Genomic DNA, 20933 nt, shown 5'->3' on the forward strand with positions numbered 1-20933 from the left:
TCCATCTTCTGATATCTTCTTCAATATCCTTCTGCAAAGACTTGAAATTTTGTCACACAGGCCTTTCACTTGCTTAGAATAACTCAAAGATACGTTATATTTGTGGCTATTGTGAACAGTGTTGTTTCCCTATTTTTTCCTCAATTTATTTGTCACTTTGATATTTTATATACTAGGGCTACTGATTTTTTTTTTTAGTTAATCTTGTGTCCAGGCACACACCCTGATATAAGGTATCTGTGACCTTATATCAGTTCCAGAAGTGTCTAACACTTTACTGAAGGTGTTGATCAGCTGTAGGAATTTCCCAGTGGAATTTTTCTAGTCACTTATGTATACTATTATATCATCTGCAAATAACAATACTTTGACTTCTTTCTTTCCTATTTTTAGCCCCTTGATCTCCTTCAGTTGTCTTATTGCTCCAGCTAGAACTTCACAAACTGTTTTGAATAGATATGGAGAGGTAGACAGGCTTGTCTTCTTCTTGAGTTTAATGGAGTTGCCTTGAGTTTCTCTCTATTGAATTTGATGTTGGCTGTAGGCTTTCTGTAAATTATCTTTATTATGTTTAGGTATGTTCCTTTTATCCCTAATCTCAACAGGATTTTTTTTTTTTTTTTTTTTTTTATCATGTAGGGGTATTGGCTTCAGTCAATGGCCTTTTCAGTATCTTATAAGGAGATCATGCTTTTTACTTTCTTTCGGTTTGTTTTTATGGTGAATTACATTGCCTGATCTTCATATGTGAAACCATCTCTGCATCTCTTGGATGAAGCCTACTTGGTCATAGTGGATGATGTCTTCAATGTGTTCTTGAATTTGGTTTTCGGGTATTGTGTTGAGTGTTTCTTCATCAGTGTTCAGATGGGTAATTGGTCTGTAATTTTCTTTGTTGAGTCTTTTCATGGTTTAGATATCAAGGTGACTGTGACCTCATAAAAAAAATTTGGCAATGTTCCTTCTATCTTGTGGGATAATTTTAAAAGTATTGATATTAACTCTTCTTTGAGAGTCTTATAGAATTTTGCCCTAAAACTGCCTGGCTCTAGGCTGCTGCTGCTGCTGTTGTTGTTATTGTTGTTGTTGTTGCAAGACTTTTAATGACTACTCCTATTTCCTTAGGGGCTATACAGTTAAATTGTTTATCTGAACTTGCTTTAACTTTGGTTAGTGGTATTTGTCAAAAAAATTATCCATTTCTTTTAGATTTTCCAATTTTGTGGAATTTAAGACTTTAAAATATGACCTAATGATTCTTTGAGTTTCTTTGGTGTCTGTTGTTCTGTCCTCCCTTTCATTTCTTATTTTGTTAATTTGGATTCTCTCTCCCCATCTTTTACTTTGTTTTCAATAAGGGTTTGGGAACTTCTCTGATTTTCTCAAAGAACCAACTCCTTGTTTCATTGAGTCTTTATATTGTTCTTTTTGTTTCTATTTTATTGATTTCAGCCTTCAGCTTGATTATGGCTTGCCATCTACTCCTCTTCCATATGCTTTCTTCTTTTTGTTTTACAACTGTCAGGTGTGCTGTTTCATTGCTATAATGAAATTGAGATTGTGTTGCAGTAAATTTGTCAAACCCAAATATGCCCTGGCAATGAAAACACTACTTAGTTAACATGAATACATGCTGTGCACCTAGATTGGGCAAATCTACCACTACACTACCATCTTCCACATCTATGAGACCCCTTAGAACTTGCAGTTTCTCCAGGCCATGTGCTTCTGCTCAGCTTTTCTTCTTCCTCCTCCTCCTCCTCTGCATCCTCTCCCTCTTCCATTTTCTTCTTCTCCCTATATCCTCTCCACCTGCCCTTTTATCTTTCTTTACATCAGCTCTCCTTTATTTTACAAATTAAGGTGGGAAGCAGGTTTAAAGGGAATCACCTGAGTGCTGACTCATTCCTTGTTTGCAACCACTCACAGGAGAATGGAATTAAAATCAAATATAAATAGCCCCAAGGCTATCCACAACAAAATCGCTCCATTTTTTTTTTTTTAAGTGTAGGCTCTTGGTGCTATGAACTTTCCTTTCAGAAAGAGGAAACTTTAATTGTGTCCCATAAGTTTTTGTATATAGTATATTCATTTTCATTGGATTCTAGAAAGTCTTATTTATTTCTTTATTTCTGTCTTGGCCTAGTTTTCATTCAGTAGAAAGCTGTTCAAGCTCCATGAGTTTATAAGCTTTCTGTTGTTGATACCCAGCTTTAATCCGTGATTGTTTGATAGGATGCAGGGAGTTCTTTATCTTTTTTCTTTTCTTTCTTTTTTTTTTTTCTTTTTTTTCTTTTTTTTCATCTTTTGAGACTTGTGACTATATGACTATATGGTCAATTTTGGAAAAGGTTTCATGAGGTGAGAAGAACAAGAAGAAGGAGGAGGAGAAGGAGAAGGAGGAGGAGGAGGAGGAGGAGGAGGAGGAGGAGGAGGAGAAAGGTGGTATTCTTTTGTATTTGTGTGAAATGCACCGTAAATATCTTTTAGGTCCATTTGATTAATAATGTCCAATAATTCTAGTATTTTTCTATTCAATTTTTGTCTGAATGACAGGTCTATTGGTGAAAGTATGGTATTGAAGTCTTTTATATCAGCACTTGAGGGTCTAAATGTGATTTAAGCTCTAGTAATGTTTCTTTTACAAAAGTGAGTGCTCTTGTGTTTGGGCATTGATGATAAGAATTAAAACTTCTCAGGGAAGTTGTGCATGCCTTAATCCCAGCACTTGGGAGGCAGAGGCAGGCAGATCTCTGAGTTGGAGACCAGCCTGGTCTACAGAGTGAGTTCCAGGACAGCCAGGGCTACACAGAGAAACCCTGTCTTGAAAAACAAAAACAAAAACAAAAACGAATTAAAACTTCATGTTGGTATGTTTTTCCTTTTATGTGTATAAAGTGTCCTTCACTGTCTCTTTGATTAATTTTGGTTTGATGTCTGTTTTGTTAGATACGAGAATGGCTACACTAGCTTGCTTCTTAGGTCCATTTGCTTGGGCAATCTCTTTCCAATCCTTTACCCTGCGGTAATGTTTATCTTTGATGTTGAGGTATATTTCTCATATGCACTGGAAGGATAGATACTCTTTTTTTAACATGTGCTGTGTTAGTCTGTGTCTTTTTAATTGGCAGATTGAGAACAATTCCTATTGAGAGATATCAATGACCAATGATTGTTAATTCCCATTTTTGTTGTTGTTCGTGGTGGTGGTGCGTGTGTGTGTGTGTGTGTGTGTGTGTGTGTGTGTATGTGTGTGTTCTCCCCGCTTTTGATTTTGCTGGTGTGAGATTACTTATTTCCTGTGTTTTCATAGGTGTAGTTAACCATCTCAGGTTGGAGTTTTCCTTCTACTCCCTTTTGTAGGGCTGGTTTTGTGGATAGATATTGCCTAAATTTGGCTTTAACATGGAAAACATGCTGTTTTCTCCATTGCAATCTGGATATTGCAATCTGGCCCTAGCATCTGTGGTCTCTTAGGGTCTGCAAGACTTCTACTCGGGCTCTTGTGGCTTTTAGAGTCAGCATTGAAAAGTCAAGTGTAATAGTTCTGCCTTTATATGTTACTTGCTCATTTCATCTTGCAGCTTCTAGTATTCTTTCTTTGTTCTCTATGTTCAGGGTTTTGATTATTATGTGGTGAGGTGACTTCCTTTTCTGGTCCAATCTATTTGGTGTTCTGTAAGTTTCTTGGACATTTATAGGCATCTCCTTCTTTAAGCTAGGCAAATTTTCTTCTATGATTTTGTTAAAATTATTTTCTTTTAGCTGGAACTCTTCTCCTTCCTCTATTCCTATTATTCTTAGGTTAGGTCTTTTCATAGTGTCCCAGATTTCCTGGATGTCTGTGTCAGGAATTTTTTGTTTTTTAGATTTAAGATTTTCTTTGACAGATGTATCAAGGTTTGTTGTATCTTCACTGCCTGAGATTCTCTCCTGCATCTCCTGTGTCCTGTTGGTGGGACTCACCTCTATAGTTCCTGCTCACATTCCTCTATTTTTCATTTCCAGAACTCTCTCAGTTTGTGTTTTCTTTATTGTTTCTACTTCTATTTTCAGGTCTTGAGTGGTTTCATTCATCCCCTTTAACTGCTTGTTTCTTTTCTCAGCTTTCTTCAGGGATTTATTCATTCCCCCTTTAAGGACCTCTCTCAGCTTTATGTAGGTGGTTTTAAGGTATTTTCTTATGCTTGAGCTATGTTCAAATATTGAGAGTCTGCTCTGGTAAGGTAGCTGGGCTGTACTGGAGACATACTGTCCTGCCTATCATTGAATGTACTTTTATGCTTAGCATGCAGGCACCTGGTTTTGGGGTGACTACAGTCCTAAGTGCTGATTTCTGGGAGCTCAGGAAGTGATGGTCTGTGGGATCCACAGGAAGTGTGGGCAGGGAGGAAGAGAGGCTGCAGCTGGGATGAGCCTGAGGTATTGGGTCTAGTGGGGGAACAGAAAGAGCTGTGATGGCCTGTGGGGAGCCCACATGTTCTTCTGGTAGTCATGGCCTCTGGTTGAGCAGGATGTGTCTGCCTGAGTTGGAGACTGGAACACAGTGATAACTGGGGGAGGGACTCGGAGAGGATAGGCTGTGGGATACACAGGAGGCATGAAGATGGGGGAAGGGAGGCTGAAGCTGCTGTTCTGTCACAGCACTAGGTACAGGCCTGAGGGACTGAGTGCTTTTGGATTTTTATTTATTTTATTTTTATTTTATGTGAGTGTTCTGTCTGTCTGTCTGTACATCATACATATGTCATGACTATGGAGTCCAGAAAAGGGTGTAGGATTTCCTGAGACTGGAGTTACAGATGGTTGTGAGTGGATATCTGGGTGTTGGGAACCAAACTTGGGTCCTCTAGAAGAACAGCTGGAGCCAAATTTCTAGCCCTCAGTGTTTGTCTTCAAATGCCTGTTTCTCTGTCAATTAATAAGATAATTTTCCTGGGTACAGTAATCTTGACTGGCAGGTACACTCTTCTGCATTGTCCTGATTTAGTGTTTTTGCTGAGCTGTTTGATGTGATCCTCCTTATGGTGTGCTCACTGCCTCTAAGAGCTCTTCAGATTGTTTTACACTGCAGTGTTTTCACTCTAATGCATGCCCTTCTCACTCCCAAGGGTGTGGTAGTACCTGGTGTATCCTGTGCTCTTCACTGCCAGAGAAGAGCTTCTTTACCCCTGAACTACTTAGCATGTCTACATCTAGCCCTCCTCACTTCCTCCTGCATCTGGCTCCTGCCTCCCCCATGGCTGTGGCAGGCTGACTCCAGGCCATGTGATAGAGATGGTCTCTTGTCCTTTGGCTTGTTCTTAAGCAATAAGTTCCTGTTCAGGGTGGTACTCAGCCAAGGTCTTCAGAAACCTGTGAGTGACCAAATGGAAATCCTCTTCAGCTTGGGAGAACCACAGGCTTGGCCTGGCCTGAGGCTAGGAGGGCAAGTCTACTTTTACCATGGCAACCTGGTTTACCTTTTGAATGGCACCTCTGGCTCCTCTCCCACAATTGGTGTGCTGTGCTGGTGCTCTGTGTGGCTTGGCCTCTCCGTGTCATCTTTTCTGTTTCTCTCTGCTTTGTCGCTGCTTTGTCTCCACTGTATGATTTCTTTCTTCTTTCTAGAGTATGTGTGTGGCATGTATGCGTGTGTGTTCATGCTTGTATGTGTGTATGCATGTGTGTTTTTATTCACACATGTGTGGGTTCACATGTGTGAGTGGTATGTGTGTTCATGTGTATTTGTGTGTATAGTATGTGTGTGTGGTGTGTATGTATGGTATGTGTATGGAATGTGTGTGATATGTGTGTGTGGTATATGTGTGTGGTATGTATGTATGGGGTGTGTGTGTGTAAGGTGTGTGTATGATGTGGGGGATGTGTGTATGTGTGTGGTATGTATGTGTGTATAGTGTGTGTGTGGTGTGTGTATATGGTATGATGTGTGTGTGTTGAGTGTGTGTCTGTGTGTGTGTGATATGTGTGTATAGTGTGTGTGTATAGTGTGTGTGTATGGTGTGTGGTATGTATATGTATGCATGATGTGCATGTGTGTATAGTGTATGTGTGTGTGGTATGTGTGTGTACATGGTGTGTGTATGTGTGGTATGTGTATGTATGGTGTGTGTGTATGTGTGTGTGTGGTATGATGTGTGTGTGTATTGGGTGTGTGTCTGTGTTTGCAGTTTGTGTGGTGGGTGTGTATAGTATGTGTGTATGGTGTATGTATGTATGGTGTGCATGTGTGTATAGAGTGTGTATGTGTGTGTGTGTACAGTGTGTATATGAAAACCTGATATTTCAGTAAACATCTTCTTTGCTCACTCCCACCTTATTCTGAGGCAAATTCTCTCAATCCATCCCAGAACTACTCAATGCGGCTAGTCTGGCTCATCATCTCTTTCCTAGCATCAGTCTCTACCTCCTTAGGTGGGAATTAATACAGGTACTTAGGTGGAAATGCTCACATGGTACTTTCATGAGTTCTGGGATCTGAATTCCCCTTGCCTACATGGCGAGCGCATTCTCTGCAGAGACATCCTTTGTCTACTTCTGAGATTTCTGATGCTCTGACCACCTTTGCTCTGTTTGGGTAGACCCTACTTTTCACTGTCTTGATTCCTCTTTATTGAGTTATTTGAGGCAGCTTCTGTCTTATCCTGGATTCAGGGCTGTGTGTGTGCATCTGTGTGTGTGTGCACGTGTACTTGAGTGTATGCATGTGAACCATGTGCACATATGTAGAACCCACAGAGACCAGAAAAGGGCATTAGACCCCCCTGGACCTGGAGTTCCAGCCGGTTGTGAATTGCCATGTGGATGCTGGGAACTGAACCCAGTTCTCTGAAAGAGCAGCCAGTACTCTTAACTGCTGAAGCATCTCTTCAGGCCCAGAGATGACAGCTAATACACAGAGATCTTTGATCTTGATTCCTGTTTTAACCTTTTAGTGTTTCAGCACCCTGGAGCACTTCCTAATCACCTTCCAGATAGCAGCAGGGCTGTTATGTATGAAGCACACCTTGCTTGACCATGCTCTGTCAGATGTGATTAACCAATCACAGCACATTTTACTGACACTTGAGACAGCCTAGCAGCCCTGCTGACTTCAGAGGCCACTGACAACAAGTAGAGAAAGAGAACTGTGGGTGGCCACGCTATGACATACACACAATAGATACTGATGCAGATGTTTCCATGTACCAAACCTGATTTGCCATAACATACATAGATCAACAACCACTCCAGTGTCCACCCTAAACCTCCAAGTGGACTGTTGGTTCTTATCCCAGCTGGTGCCTGTGATACAGGAAGAAGCTGAAGACACTCCCAGCACCAACTGAGGTAATGGACTTGGAGGGTATGTGTGCACATGTGTACTTATACATGTGTTGACATCTTGCCATACCCTGCTTCATAATCTGTTGGGGTTCTGGTAGCACCAGACTTTCAGCCCCACAACTGTAGATGTCTGTGACCATGACCGTGACCTAGATTCATCTATCCCAATGCTTTGGCCACTGCTGCTCTACCCACTGCTCTATCCACTCTATACCAGGAGATTGTAGGCTTGGCTACCAGCCTGCTCCAGCCCGAGTGTCTCGGCATCACTGTATGCTCTCATGGTGAGGGGTATGCACAGAAGACTGGGCTCCGGGGCTTCTGTTCAGCCTTAGGAATGGCCAGGCCTCACCAGTATCTCTTCTCCTTAGAACCACTTAGAGTGGATGGGACTCCTGGTTGGGTATGCCTTTGCCTTGTCCCAGCTGCAGCGCTAGGAAGAACTCTAAATTTCACTTCTCATTTCTCATGTTGAAAGGGACTATTAATAACCCCTACCTCTGACTGTGAAGAGCATTGATGGATAAAGTTAGTGCAGAGCCTGTCCTGTGGAAGAAGTTAACAAACGAGTTATTCCGATTTCCTCTTCCCAACTCTTTCCTCAGAGATCCTGCTTAGGCTCGAAGGCTCCAGGGACCCTGCCCTTGGGCTATGGCTACTAGGAGGCTGGTGCCTGTTACCCCCTTTTCACTAACAACAAGGACACAGAAGCTGTGTAGACCTGTCCTAAGAGCCTCTGTTTACAGGTTACCATTGTATCTGGATTCCAAGAGGTAGAAGGCGATGAAAATGGGGAAGCAGAGAGCAAGGGTGAGAGTCTGATGACCTCTTTCTCCTCAAGGCTGAGAGGGACAGAAATGGCAAGGAGGCTGACAGAAAATTCCAGCCTTCCAAACATCCACATTCAGGCATAGTTGGAGCCACACACTCAGCTCACCGAGATGGCTGTCAGCTCCCTCAGAATACTCCCTCCTCAGGCTCCTCTCAATCCCAGTCTTCTCATTCTGAGGCATGGAGAAGCTTCAAGAAGTCTGGATGGAGCCACTCCTACCCTGGTGGGCAAAAAGGGTGTAGTAGTTTGAGAATGCCTGTCAGTTTGAATGTTTGATTGTTTGCTCCTCAGTTGATGGACAGTTTAGGGAGGACTAGGAGGCGTGGCCTTGTCAGAGGAGGCTTGTCACTGGGCTGGGTTTAGAGGATGGCTTTCAAAAGCTCAGCCACTCCAGTTAGCTCTGTCTCACTCCTAAATTGTGGATCGGGCTGTAAGCTCTCGGCTACTGACCCAGCATCACGCCTGCCTCCCTGACGCTATGCAATGCACCATGATGGCCACACACTTTAACCCCAATAACCTTTTTCCTCTTTAAGTAGCCATAATCATGCTGTATTTTGTCACAGTAACTGAAAAGCAACGGAGGCAAGTTTCCTTTCTCTCAATCTAGCAAAGCTGTGGATATGTATGTGCCTCTGTGAACCACCCCATCTATGAATGTAGGTGGGTGGTTACTTCAGATTGATTACCTTACCCTGCATGCCCACCTAGAGGCTTGAGGAGTGGACTTAGGTCTGCCAGAATGGTTATATGATCAACGGGAAGAAGCAAAGTCTGTGAGGAAGGATTCATTTTAACTCCTGGTTGTCATCCATCATGGCAGCTGAGGCGTGGCAGCAGGAGTGTGAGGTTACTTGCTCACATCCCCTCAGACCCAAAGCAGATGGGAGAGGAAGAAGACAGTGTCACAAGATGGCCTGCGCCGTGGATCCGCTCCTGCCTGCTAGGATCTATCCCTTCAAAGTATCATGGGGTCCCAAAACAATCACACCAGCTGGGGTCCATGTGTTCAAACACGTGAGCTCATGGGGACATATCCTTATCCAAACCATAGTAGCTGGAGAGGGGGCTGTCCAGGGAACTGTGGAACCGCTGCTGCCAGCCAACAGAGAGGGTATACACAGCAAACGGCCATTGAGTGGCCAGAGCTATAGCCCAAGGCTGTTCTTTAAAACCTGGATGTGTTGGCAAGGGACCACACTGTGCACAGGGACCGAGAGTCTTGGGAGAGGGAAACCCAAACACCTCTGGTGAGGAGTTAAACCAGACCATACCATTCCGCTGAGTAGAGAGCAAGTCCTGATTACAATCGCCTAGACATCAGTCAGGTTTGGAATCCTGGCTGTCCCCACTGCTGGCCTCCTAGGGAAAGTGTCTTCACTGCCCCGAGCTTCAGCGTCTCCTCAACAGAGCTGAGGGGAGAGCACACAGAAAGAAACAGGGAGAGGGAACGAATACTCAGTCGCATTTGCATTTCCACAGCCGCACAGCAGACACAAGTCTGCTCTCCATCCACATGAAGGTCGATTCGCGCAGCGCCATCTACTGCCAGCTAAGAACTGTTAACGTAGTTAAAAAGTTCTGCTGGTGAAGGCTGCGGCATCCCAGCAGATTGGGCCCAGGCTTCCTTAGAAGATGCAGGTGGGCGGGACACCTGGCTCAGTGCTTCTGCTACCTACACACAGGAGCCTAGCTGCTCCTGCCTCGCTGGAGATGAGTAGACTCCAGGGCCACAGAGATGCACTCGAACGCTCCCGGAGACGGGAGGACAGGATTTTGGATCCGGGGACCCTTGTGTGTTACCCGAGTGACTCAGAAATGAGAGCTTCCTGGGTCTCTCCGGGTGCCCAGGGCCCTTCTCAGGCAAGTCTGGGTTTTGAATTCTGAACTCAGCAGATACTGCTGGGGATCTCTGCGGACTTCCGCCCCAGGGACTGTGGTAAAGGGAAGGCTTGGAACTGTGATGCTAACTAAGAGGGATTCCGGCAGGCTAGCCGTCTATTTTGGAACTGGCCATTGGAGGCAAGGGTTTGTCCATACAGTACTCGAGAGAAAAATAACAGCTTCATTTCATTAACAGCGTGTATGAGATTTTCTAGAGTGCAGTGATGGTCCCTGCATCTTAGAGCGGTCATACAACTATCTGGTGAGCAGTCGAAGGGTTTCCACCACCGGGATGCACCATCTCCAGATCTCGATTCTGCTTGGTGTCTCCTTTCACCTTTCTAAATCCTATTTAGGGACAAGAACTCCCAGACTCAGAGAGGTTAAGCTACTAGTCCAGGATCCCACAGATGCTCTAACCCCGCAGCCTCCTTACTACATAATTAACCCCCGGTGTTCATCTCCTGACCAGGCTGGTAGCTGGCGATTCCAAGGTTGTCCCAGACTCTCTGAGTCAAGGGTCCCACCATCGCTCGAGGCAATGTCCAGGAGATCAAGGTCACTGCTGAGCCCCTCTGCGCCTCCGCCCTGAGAAGGGGCCGAGCCATTCAAGGCGGCGCCGCCCCCTCTCCAGTCCCGCCCCGCCCCGCCAGCACCTCCCGGGGCCCCGGTTCTGCACTGTGCTCCGAGGGGCGGGCGCAGCCCGGAGTCTCACGAGTCTGGCCTTCAGGGAGATGCGTGGCCAAGGCAGGGGGCACGCCCGCTGGTCCGCGCCTCTGCGCTCACTGCTGCGTGCCTTAGGGCCCCAGGACACCACCACCGGAGGCTTGGAGCAAGGTAAGTGCGAAGGGGATCTAGGGTCCCCAGCGCACGCGGGGCTGGGCGACCTGTCCAGAACCTTACTGGTACTGCCCTTGACTGCCGCGCACAGCTAGGATGCCTGCCGGCTGCGCCCCAGCCACAGCGCCGGCGCGTCCTGCTTCCTTCTGCAGTAGAGTCTTAGGGATCTGTCCCTAAACAAGGGCTATGGGTACTGTGGGCAGGCGAACTGGTGTTAGGGTCCTGTGATCGCATCTCGGATTGGAAATCTCCCCTCCGATGGCATAAGTGCCCCAGCGTACCTGGCAGACATGTGACCTCTCCATGCCTCTGTTTCCATCTCTGCCAAATGGGGGCGATTCATCTTTGAGCCGCGACAACAGGGGTGCTGTGCTAACTATTCGGTAAGAGCTCCATGAGTGCTGGCCTTTTTCCAAAGCTGGCTCCCAGAGCCCTCGCCCCCTGCAGGGCAGACACCTGGTCCTGGAATCCTGGAGCGAGTTCAGCTGCGGTGGAAAGACAGGGCTGAGTGAGGTGGAGGTGGGGGAGGGGGGACTTGAGGAAACCAGAATGGTCAGAGGCCCATCTGTCCTGGGAAGGGGCTCAGGGCCCTGATGACAAGGCCAGGGTTAAGCCTGCCCTCAGTGGCTTTGGCTCAGAGTGGGGTGGTGGGTGGGCTGTGCTGACAGAGAGGGAGACTCAGGCCAGGGCTTCCTAGTTGGTTTTCCTCAGCATTCCCTCGGGGCCTCACTCCTGGCCAGCTGCCCCACTCACCTAGAACCCGAATGGTTCAAGCATCGCCTCAGGTGGTCTGGGATCAGATTAGTTCAGAAGCTGGTTTAGAACAGGAAGAGCAGTTCTGCCCTCACCTGGTGTGAGGGATTCAGCATCTACCACATGGAAGACTGGTAGGTAGGTGTGTTGCTCCGTCCTCCCACAGCGTGCTCAGCCCAGCATCCCCTCCTCTCCCTCATCCTGAAAGACAGCTGGTTCTCACGGAGTCGAACACAAGAAGCTCACTCTGGGATGCTGGATGATTGACAGGACCTCTACTGGCAGCCCAGCTTTTGGGTACCTTTGTTCAGTGAGTGTGTGGAGAGCTGGGTGTCCCAGCGAGGACAGAGGCATCCCATTGCTGACTCCATTTCTCCTAAATACTGGACACCAGCTACTCTGCCCATGTCTAGTGGGTCTTGGACAAGAGTTCAGGTTCACTTGTCAGAGAGAGTGCTTCCCCGGGATGGCCTCTTTGGGGTAATACCCTCTAGCTGGAGGAAGCCTTCTTCCTTCCTTCCTTCCTTCCTTCCTGCCTGCCTGCCTGCCTGCCTGCCTGCCTGCCTGCCTGCCTGCCTGCCTGCCTGCCTGCACAGAGTATGTGTTTCCTGACTAGGGGCTCCCTGCCCCTGTTTTGCTGCAGCTGGGCATCAGATGTTCAGCCCTGTGTGTGTCAGGTTGAATTTGAGGCCTGGACTCTTGCAGTCCTTCTTCAGGACAGTGTGCTCAGAGCATCAGTGTGGGTGTGTGAGCTACCTGCCTGCTTATGCAACATTTCACCTGTTCCACATGTGCCTTTCAGTCACCACATTTTTTAAAAATAGTTCTATGGCCTCCACCCAGGCTTTGGCCCTGGCAGGGCTCCGTCACCGATGACCCACTTTTGGCAAAGAGAGAAGGAACGTTGAGTCAGTGGGTCGGCAGGCAGACATCACAGTCCCAGAAGCATAGTAGGTGCAGATCCAGATGGCGGGGTGCTGCAGAGGAGAGACTGCTCATTGTGTGTGGGGTCCAGCCTGCTGGGAGAACAGGGGAGGGTCGTGGAGACTGAGGAGAGTGGAAAAAGTTGAGTTTGGGATGGTGGCTTTGGGTTCTGTGATAAGTCACCTGCATCTTCTCTGTGCAGTGTCAGGCAGCTGGCAGGGAGGCCGAGAAGAGAGTATCCACTCCAGCTGACATATGGCAGCACCCTCCTGGGGTGTCTTCAGGATTCTGGAAGGTGGGGCACTCTGAAACATCTTCACTGTAGCTGCTGATGGGAGCTATTGGCCTAGCTGCCGCAAGTCCAAGATGCTCTGTTAATTCTGTGCCTGAGCTCCAGTGATCCCAGTGATTGGCAGTGCCCTTCATGGAGTGTTGAAAGGCCTGGTAGGGAGGAGGGAGGATGGAAGAGAACTGTCCGGGAAGAATTAAGCTGAGGATGAAGGGGTTAGTATTCAGAGAGCCTGCTGAGGAATCCTGGAATGGGGGCAGAGCTGGGTCTGCAGGCTCCAGACTGAGACTCAGCAGATGGAGCTGGACATTAAAAGAGGTCACTTGGGAGGGGCCCAAGGCATGGAGGGTGATGCTTGCCAGGTTTCGGTGTTGCATTGCTCTCTGTGGCTGAGGGGTCTGGAGTCTGAGTTCCAAGTCCAGCTTTAGAGCAGGCTCCGGTGACCAAGCTGTGTGCGGTAGCTTTTCAGCCACTTTGTGGCCAGAGCTGGAGAATGTCTCTTGACCTCTTTCTTCTAGACCCAGACAAGAGTGCCCAGAAACCATGGAGGTTCTCTTTCTCTTCCATGCTTCATGCACTGATTTCTGGAGCCAGCTCTGGGTGAGCGGTGACTCTAGCCTTGAAATGAACTGGTTTAGAGGTGCTTTAGAGTCCCTCACATAGGAGTGCATTAGTCCTGGGTTCTGCAGATTTTCATGTCTGACTAGGAAACGCTGACTCGTTCGTCTTGCACTATTTCTGTACCAAATGAGTTTAATACTTTTTTTTTTTTTTTTTTTGAAGGAAAGGCATGATTGATGGTATCAGGACATGTCCCAGCCAAGGCTCATTAAAAGTGGTGGCCTGAGGGGCCATGAAAAGCATTGAAACCTAATGCTTTGTTTTGTTGGTTCTGCTCAACTTAAGGCTGAACAGGGTTTCCCAAAGGCAGTAGCTCAGAGGACCCACAGAGGGTCTGGGCTGCCCCAGTTCTTTTGAAATTTTAATGACAACCAGCTGGGCACAACAGTCTTTTCTGGTAGAATGGGTAGTGTGTCCTCCTTCACAAGTTGAAGGACTTTGTGTCAATACAGGGACATGCCTATGTGTTACTGGTGCAGTCCCCTGATGAAACCTGAAAGCATAAACAAGCTCCCAACCTCCTCCTGCCCCTCACCATCTCCTGGAGGCAGCTGCAGCTAGGGTCCATCTCATTGCCTGGTGCCCTTACCCTGAACTTGAAGGTGTCAGTGGAAAACACACCCCATGGCTGCCGGGAAGCCTCACAAAGAATGGACACCGGCAAAGCACACCTTGTTCTGAAACCACGGCTGCGCTCGGCGGTGTGCCTCAGGCTTTTATCTGGGTTAACAGATTCCGTCTAATTGCTTTAGAATATTCCAGGTTCTGCCATCTTTCTGCTGAGGTTGCCAGAGGTTGTTGTCCGAGTGTGTTTCGGGCAGGAAACCTGCAGCCTGGGCAGCTACAGTGCCTCTGGGCAGACTTCTCTGTCTCCTTGAGGTGTGTCCTGCTCTGGAGAGGGCATTATAGCATTATATAATGTTCTGTACCCTAATGCCTCGCCATTCCCACAGGGCCCTGTTGCAGAATCCTGGTCATGCTCCGCTCATTGCATTTGGAGATTTTGCTGGCCCTTCAGAAGAAAAGCGGATTTTGTCACTGGCATCAGCATTAGCATTCCTGGATTGCTGGGGAAAGCTTTTCATTCGTTAATTGACCATTTCTTTCCCTAATTGTTTTGTTAATCTTTCCCTAATTGGTCGGTAAGAGGAACTATCAGCTCTGGGTTCCAATCCCTCCTCCTTGCGGCAGTGTCTCTGGCTCATCTTCTGTCTATAAACAGAAGTCTTTAACTCAGGAGCATCAATGCCCATCCATGCTTCCTATGTTGACTGCGGAGGGACTTTTGCCTGCTCCCCCTCCTGCACCATCTCACTCACCACTGTCCACCGAGACTTCCCATTGTGAACGCGATAAGACAGTCCACAGGTGTTTAATGGAGATTCTGAGAGCTATGCATGTGCGGAGGGAGCTGACCTCGGGGTGGACATGGGGTCTCATGGGAACACTCATAGCCAGAAGAGGCTATGACCAGAATTGGATTTCGGAGTGAATGACAGATGTTGCTTTATCAATGCAATTCTCTTTAATGGTCATACCTTCATGAACCTCTGCTACTGACTGACAAGAGGCCTCCTAGGGACTGCCTACTTCTCATAGCCCTGGATGTTCTCCAAGGTTGGGCCCAACAGAAAGACTGGCTTGTGCCCCTGTGCACAGAATCTGGAGGCCTTGTTCTGATCTCAGCCTGCCTCTATGAACTTCTTTACCCAACATCTGTCATATTTGGGACAAAGGCCCAGAATGCACATAGAAGTGTTGGGTTTTTTTTTTTGTTTTTGTTTTGGTTTGGTTTGGTTTTGGTTTTGGGTTTTTGTTTGTTTGTTTGTTTGTTTGAGACAGGGTTTCTCTGTGTAGCCCTGGCTGTCCTGGAACTCACTTTGTAGACCAGGCTGACCTTGAACTCAAATCCGCCTGCCTCTGACTCCCGAGTGCTGGGATTAAAGGCGTGCGCCACCACGCCCAGAGAAGTGTTTTAAGGAACCACAGGGGTTGGGGAGATAGTTCAGTCAGAAACATGCTTACCACTCAATTATGAGGACCTGAGTCCAGAGTCCGAAGCTGACGTCATAATATAATCTCAAAGTTGGTGAGGTGGAGAGAGGAGGGTCTCTGGGCTTCCTGCCTAGCCATCGCAGTGAACTCCAGGTTCAATAAGAGATCCTCCTGTTTTCCAAAAAATATGATGGAGAGCAATTGAGGAAAAAACTTGATGTTGATCTCTTGCTGACACACACTTGCTTACACACACACACACACACACACACACACACACACACAGTGGCATACACTGACTGCTTACACCAGACTTCTTGCCAGGATGGATACTCCCTGGGATATGGTGTCAAGGGACATGGTGGAGCTGGGTACCTTGGGTCTGTCTGAGCAGGACCTGCCTGTGGACACTACAGCAGGTAAAACAGAGAAGCAGCTATTTGGGCATCAGCCTAGTCATCTGGGAGGGTTCTAGAGGGACAGTGAGCCCTAGCTGGAAAAGTACCAGCTATGAGCCAGAGGGTGTATGCTTCCTGGGCCTTTTCCGAAAGGGCCGGTTCCTTCTGGATTTCCCGCGGTGAGTGGGCAGATATTCTTCAGAGACCCAAAGTTGGGCTTCTATCCTGGCAGGTATCAGCTATGTCGGTCACCAGCATTCAGTGAGGAAGAAAGACACCAGTGGGCGGTGTCCGGTGCGCCATGTACGGTGGGCGTGTGCCTCTGTAAGAACTAGGGCACCCGGTGGTCTCCTGTTGTCCCTAAGGGGACTGGGGTGGGAGATGTTTGAGCAAAGTTGGGTAACTGACTCTTCCACGGTTTCTACTTTCACCTACCCTTGTCAGCTGAAGTGTGCACACACTAAACAGGTGACCCGCGTGTGAGTGGGCGTGCAAGGGAGCATGTGCATCTTCATGTTCGGTACACACACACACACACACACACACACACACACACGCATGAGAGGCGTCTTTCTCTGTGTTCATTTCTCATAACAAAGCTTCAGTCCTAGCCTCTGGCGCTTGCTAAGTTCTGTCCATCCACGCAGCCAACTCATCTGCACTTCCTATTTAAACTTTCTCTCATAAATTCAGAGAGGGGTTAGGATTCCCTGGTGGGCTCCCTGGACCCTGGGCACCTGCCATTCACCCCTAACTCACCTGATGCTGGGATTCAGACTAGCCAGGTATCTAGGAACTACAGGGTAGGTAGCAAGAGGACATTGCAGAGAGCCTGATTCTGTGATGGCCTAGAGGCCTTAGTAAGGTGAACAACACAGAGGTGGGGTCAGGCCAGGCGCCAAATGTTGCCCTGAGGTCAGGGTCTAGACACACGGCCTCTCAGGCCCCTGTCTTCAGCTCGAGGGACTCCTCCTGAGGCTGCCTTGTCCCTGGGGTCTGCTTTCTCTGTGCTAGCTTCTTTGCGTTCAAGGAGGGGAGGAGGGGGTCACACATTTTCAGGGAAGTCCAAACAAATGTTAAACAGTTGTCATTCTACACTGTGTGGCCCAGATCAGCCCATATTTGAGGTGTGTTTAAATCAGAGCTGTGTTTTCTCAGTAGTTCCAGTTTTTCCCCCTATATATTAGGAAGTTACCTTTTTTTTTCCCCATCAGAAGTGTCTTCTAAGTGGGGTGATAGTGGTGGTAGTGGTTGGGGTGGTGGTGGAACTATCCCCGAGCCACAGAATCTGGATTTCAGCACTTAACTCCAATATGCAAGATGCAGAGCAAGACAGGACCTGGAAGCCGTGGCTGCTGCCGAGAAGGCCTGTCCCTCCTGGGTCTGGGCTGCAAGTGACACATCCATAGGGCAAGAGGGAGGGCACTTCTCCCTGAGCTGTGGAGGCTTTCAGGGTGCTTGTTACTGCAGCAGAACTAGCTGATACTGTCTGCCGGTGCCATTTCCCCTTTGTTGATAACCAAAGCTCAGTGAGCAACCAGCCCTGCCCTTTCCCTTCCATCTCTCAGACCTCACTCAGCCTTAACATCACCTTCTCAGAGAGGCCTCTGTCAGTCATCTGTCCTCCCCAGCAGCCCCTGCAGTTTAGGATGCTCAAGCACCGGTCACCATCTCGCTGGGTATGCACAGTCCAGTCCAGGCAGGATGGCCTATCTATCTGCTCCATGAAGCACATCTCTAGTCAGCCAGGCAGACCTGTCTTCCCGGAGTTCCGAGCCCAGAAACTCACGAGCAGTTGCCTGTCTTCAGCTTGTAGCTGGCTGGCCACCGACTCACCTGCCTTTAAATGCTTGTGTGAACCTGTTATCTCCAGGTCTCTTCTTTATGGATATAGAACACCTGTCAGAAGGCTCACCCTGAGGGCCTCATTTAACACACACACCTCTTTGAGCATGTACGGATACACATGGGCAGACAGGCATATAGAGGCCAGCGGGTAACCTCATCTGTTGCTCCTCAGGAGTGATCCACCTTGGTCTTTGTGGCAGGGTCTCTCACTGGCCTGGAGTTTGCCAAATATGTTAGGCTAGCTGTCATGCAAGCACCAGGGGCCCACGTATCTCTGCTCCCCCACCCCCAGTGCTGGAATTGCAGGTGCATGCCTTTAAAATATATATTTTCTAGTCTTTTCATGGGATCAGTGCTTTATTTTTCTTATTGAATATATATTCTTCATACAAAATTCTAATTACAGTTTTTCCTCCCTCAGTTCTTTGCCAACTCCTCACCCACCCAAATCCATATACCCTTTCTTCTTGTCTCTCATTAGAATACAAATAGGCATCTAAAAAAAATAGAAAACAGATTAAAAACAAACCAGAACAGAACAAAGCAAAGAAACAACAGTAGAAGCAAAAAGCATAAGGAGCACATACATATGCGGAGACATATGTGTTCACGCATGTAGATGCAGAGACACACATGTCCATACATGTAGATGTGGAGACACATGTGTTCACACAGATGCAGAGACATGTGTGTTCACACATATAGATGTGGAGACATATGTGTTTACACATGTAGATGCAGAGACACATGTATTCACACATATAGATGTGGGAGCACATGTGTCCATACATATAGATGCAGTGACATGTGTGTTCACACATAGATGTGGAGACACATATTCACACATGTAGATGTGGAGACACATGGTCACACATGTAGATGCGGAGACATGTGTGTCCACACATATGGAAATTTCAAAAACCACATCAGAACCATAATATATATTCAAAAAATCTGTAAGTGAAAAGATAAAAAATAAAAACTAAAAATAATGCCCAAACAAAATATGAGAAAAAGATCACCCCCAAATGCTATTCTGTGCTGGTCATCTTCTGCTGGGTATGGACTGGTCTGTCTGTCCAGTGAGTTCTGTATGTCCATCCAGTGAGTTCTGGGCATCAGACTCTCCTTGTTGCTGTGTCAAGCATGCTACAAACTGAGATGATCTGCCAGTGCTGTGCTCACCTGTTATGGTTTTCTTTTGAGAAAACATGTCACTTTGTAGCCCAGGCTAGTCTGTAATTCACTTGTAGACCAGGCTGACCCTGAATTCACAGAGATCCCCCTGCCCTGCCTCCTGAGTGCTGGGATTACATGATTATGTCTGACTTGTCCCTCAGTCAGGGTTGAGAACCTGTATGTCAACGATTCCCTATCCCTGACGGGGGAGACGCCTTCCCCGCCTACTCTCATTGGTAGCAGTGTCTCTGTATAACATCTGCTTCCCTTCTGGGATCTGGCTTTGTGCCATCCCTGACATGAAACCTGGGGCACACTCACCATCACATGATCAGTAACAGTGAGTGTGTCACATGTCTAGAGTAGTTCCACAAGAGACCCTCATACCAGAATCCTGGTCTCACCAGCTCCAACCCTAGCATTTTTATGTAGACTATACCCCGCATCCTTGAAGCACATCTTGAAGCAACGCTGAGTCTGAATCCTTCCAGTTGTTGGTCGCAGTGTCTGAAGTGTTTGTGGGACAACCCCCACCCCCAGCCCCATACATTGGCCACTCTCTCCACTGAGCACACTCAGCACAGTAGTGATTTGCTCGCTTCTAAGCACGTGGTCTGCAGCCTAGTGCCTGCCTTGCCTGTAGCAGCTGCCTGTGGACGCTACAGCTGGAGCAGGAGTGTGTGTGGGCCATGGTGAGGGGACAGTGTGTCAGGGAGAGCTTCTCTTTCCTCCCTGACTCACCGAGAGAGTGGTTCCTGTGGCTTACAGGCTGTATCCATGCTGACTGGGGCCTTGGGTCTCCTCGTGGAGACCATTCATAGAAGTCTCCAGAAGGTTCTTAGTATTCAGGAGCTCTGTGGCTTTCCAGCTGGAGGAAATGAGTTACACTCTTTCTTGGTAGTCTCTGGTGGGAGAGATGGCTCTCCTGTTTGAGGAGGCCCCAGGTTTTTCAGCAAGCACAAAGGGCATTGTACTCCATGTAATATTTGCAGAACTGGAAATGAATGTGTCCAGCCTGCTTGGATTTGGACCATTTCTCCAGTTAATTATTCTTTGAGTCATGGTGTCACTGTGTAGCCCTGGCTAGCCTGGAAGTACTAGGTAGGGCAGGCTGTCCTCTAATTTGTGATGATCCCCCTGCATCTGCTGAGATTATACATGTGTATTGCTCACTTCCCCCAATGCTGATGCTTGCCCTTGCACCAGACACTAGGTAGACCTTCCTCCAAGCCTTACTGAGAGCCTTGCTCCATGCTGCTGTGAGTTTCTGCTTGGGTTCTGCCTCCCACCGTCAGAGAAGGATCCTGGCAGGCGGAGCAGGCAGTCTGCTGCATGGCTAGCACACAGTACATGTTTAGACAGAAGGATCATAGCCGCTTACCCAGTGGGGAAAACTAAAAATAGGTCCTCTATGCCAGATGAGGTTTCTGATATAAGTTAAGGACTGTATGTCTCTGCTTCTGAGTGTACAAGACAGCTGTGTTAACTAAACATTCTCCCTCTTGCGTGATGGAATCTCTTCCCTGCGCTAATTCTTCCTAACGCAGATAATGAGCCTGCTGTGGCCCAAGCTTGCCGGATATTTCCAGTTCTATTTTTATTTTAATGGCTTTGCTATCTTCCCCCCCCCCCCGTATTCCTCAAGACATCATGATAAATTAGCTCCAGATTTTAAACATTAGGACCATAAAGAAATAAGGAAGGAGAACTCACTACTTACAGACCAAAGTGATTTCCAAGTTGGGATGTTGTGGGCACAGGTGAACAGGCAACCAGGATGCATGAGAGACACCACAGTGCTGGGTTCAGAAGCTGTCTTGTAGGGACTGTGATAACCATGCTTGCCTCTGCCAAGTGAGGACCAGCTCTATCTGAAGCCCTGCTCTAATAGGTGGGTATGTGTTTCTCTACGGCAGGACTCACTTGACCAGTGTAAGAAACTGAGATTTAAAAGGACTGAATGACCTTCTTTGGGCAATTTACCTTGGTTGGCTCTGGATTCTTGGCCATTTTGTTATCTTGCCTAACTCCTGGGCCCGGACTC

General features: G+C 47.6%; 1 protein-coding gene across 2 annotated transcripts in view; it reads left to right on the plus strand.

Moving 5' to 3' along the window:
* The first annotated feature begins 10553 nt into the window (after positions 1–10553).
* Phactr3 (phosphatase and actin regulator 3) overlaps positions 10554–20933 on the plus strand; it is a 223669-nt gene continuing 213289 nt past the window's right edge. For both annotated transcript variants that reach the window (XM_021192158.2, XM_021192159.2), the window contains exon 1: positions 10554–10879. In XM_021192158.2, the coding sequence (XP_021047817.1) occupies positions 10777–10879 (103 nt within the window). In that variant the 5' untranslated portion in view covers positions 10554–10776. The remainder of the gene's footprint in view (positions 10880–20933) is intronic.

Source organism: Mus pahari, chromosome 3 (assembly GCF_900095145.1).
Source record: "Mus pahari chromosome 3, PAHARI_EIJ_v1.1, whole genome shotgun sequence".
Lineage (NCBI taxonomy): Eukaryota > Metazoa > Chordata > Mammalia > Rodentia > Muridae > Mus > Mus pahari.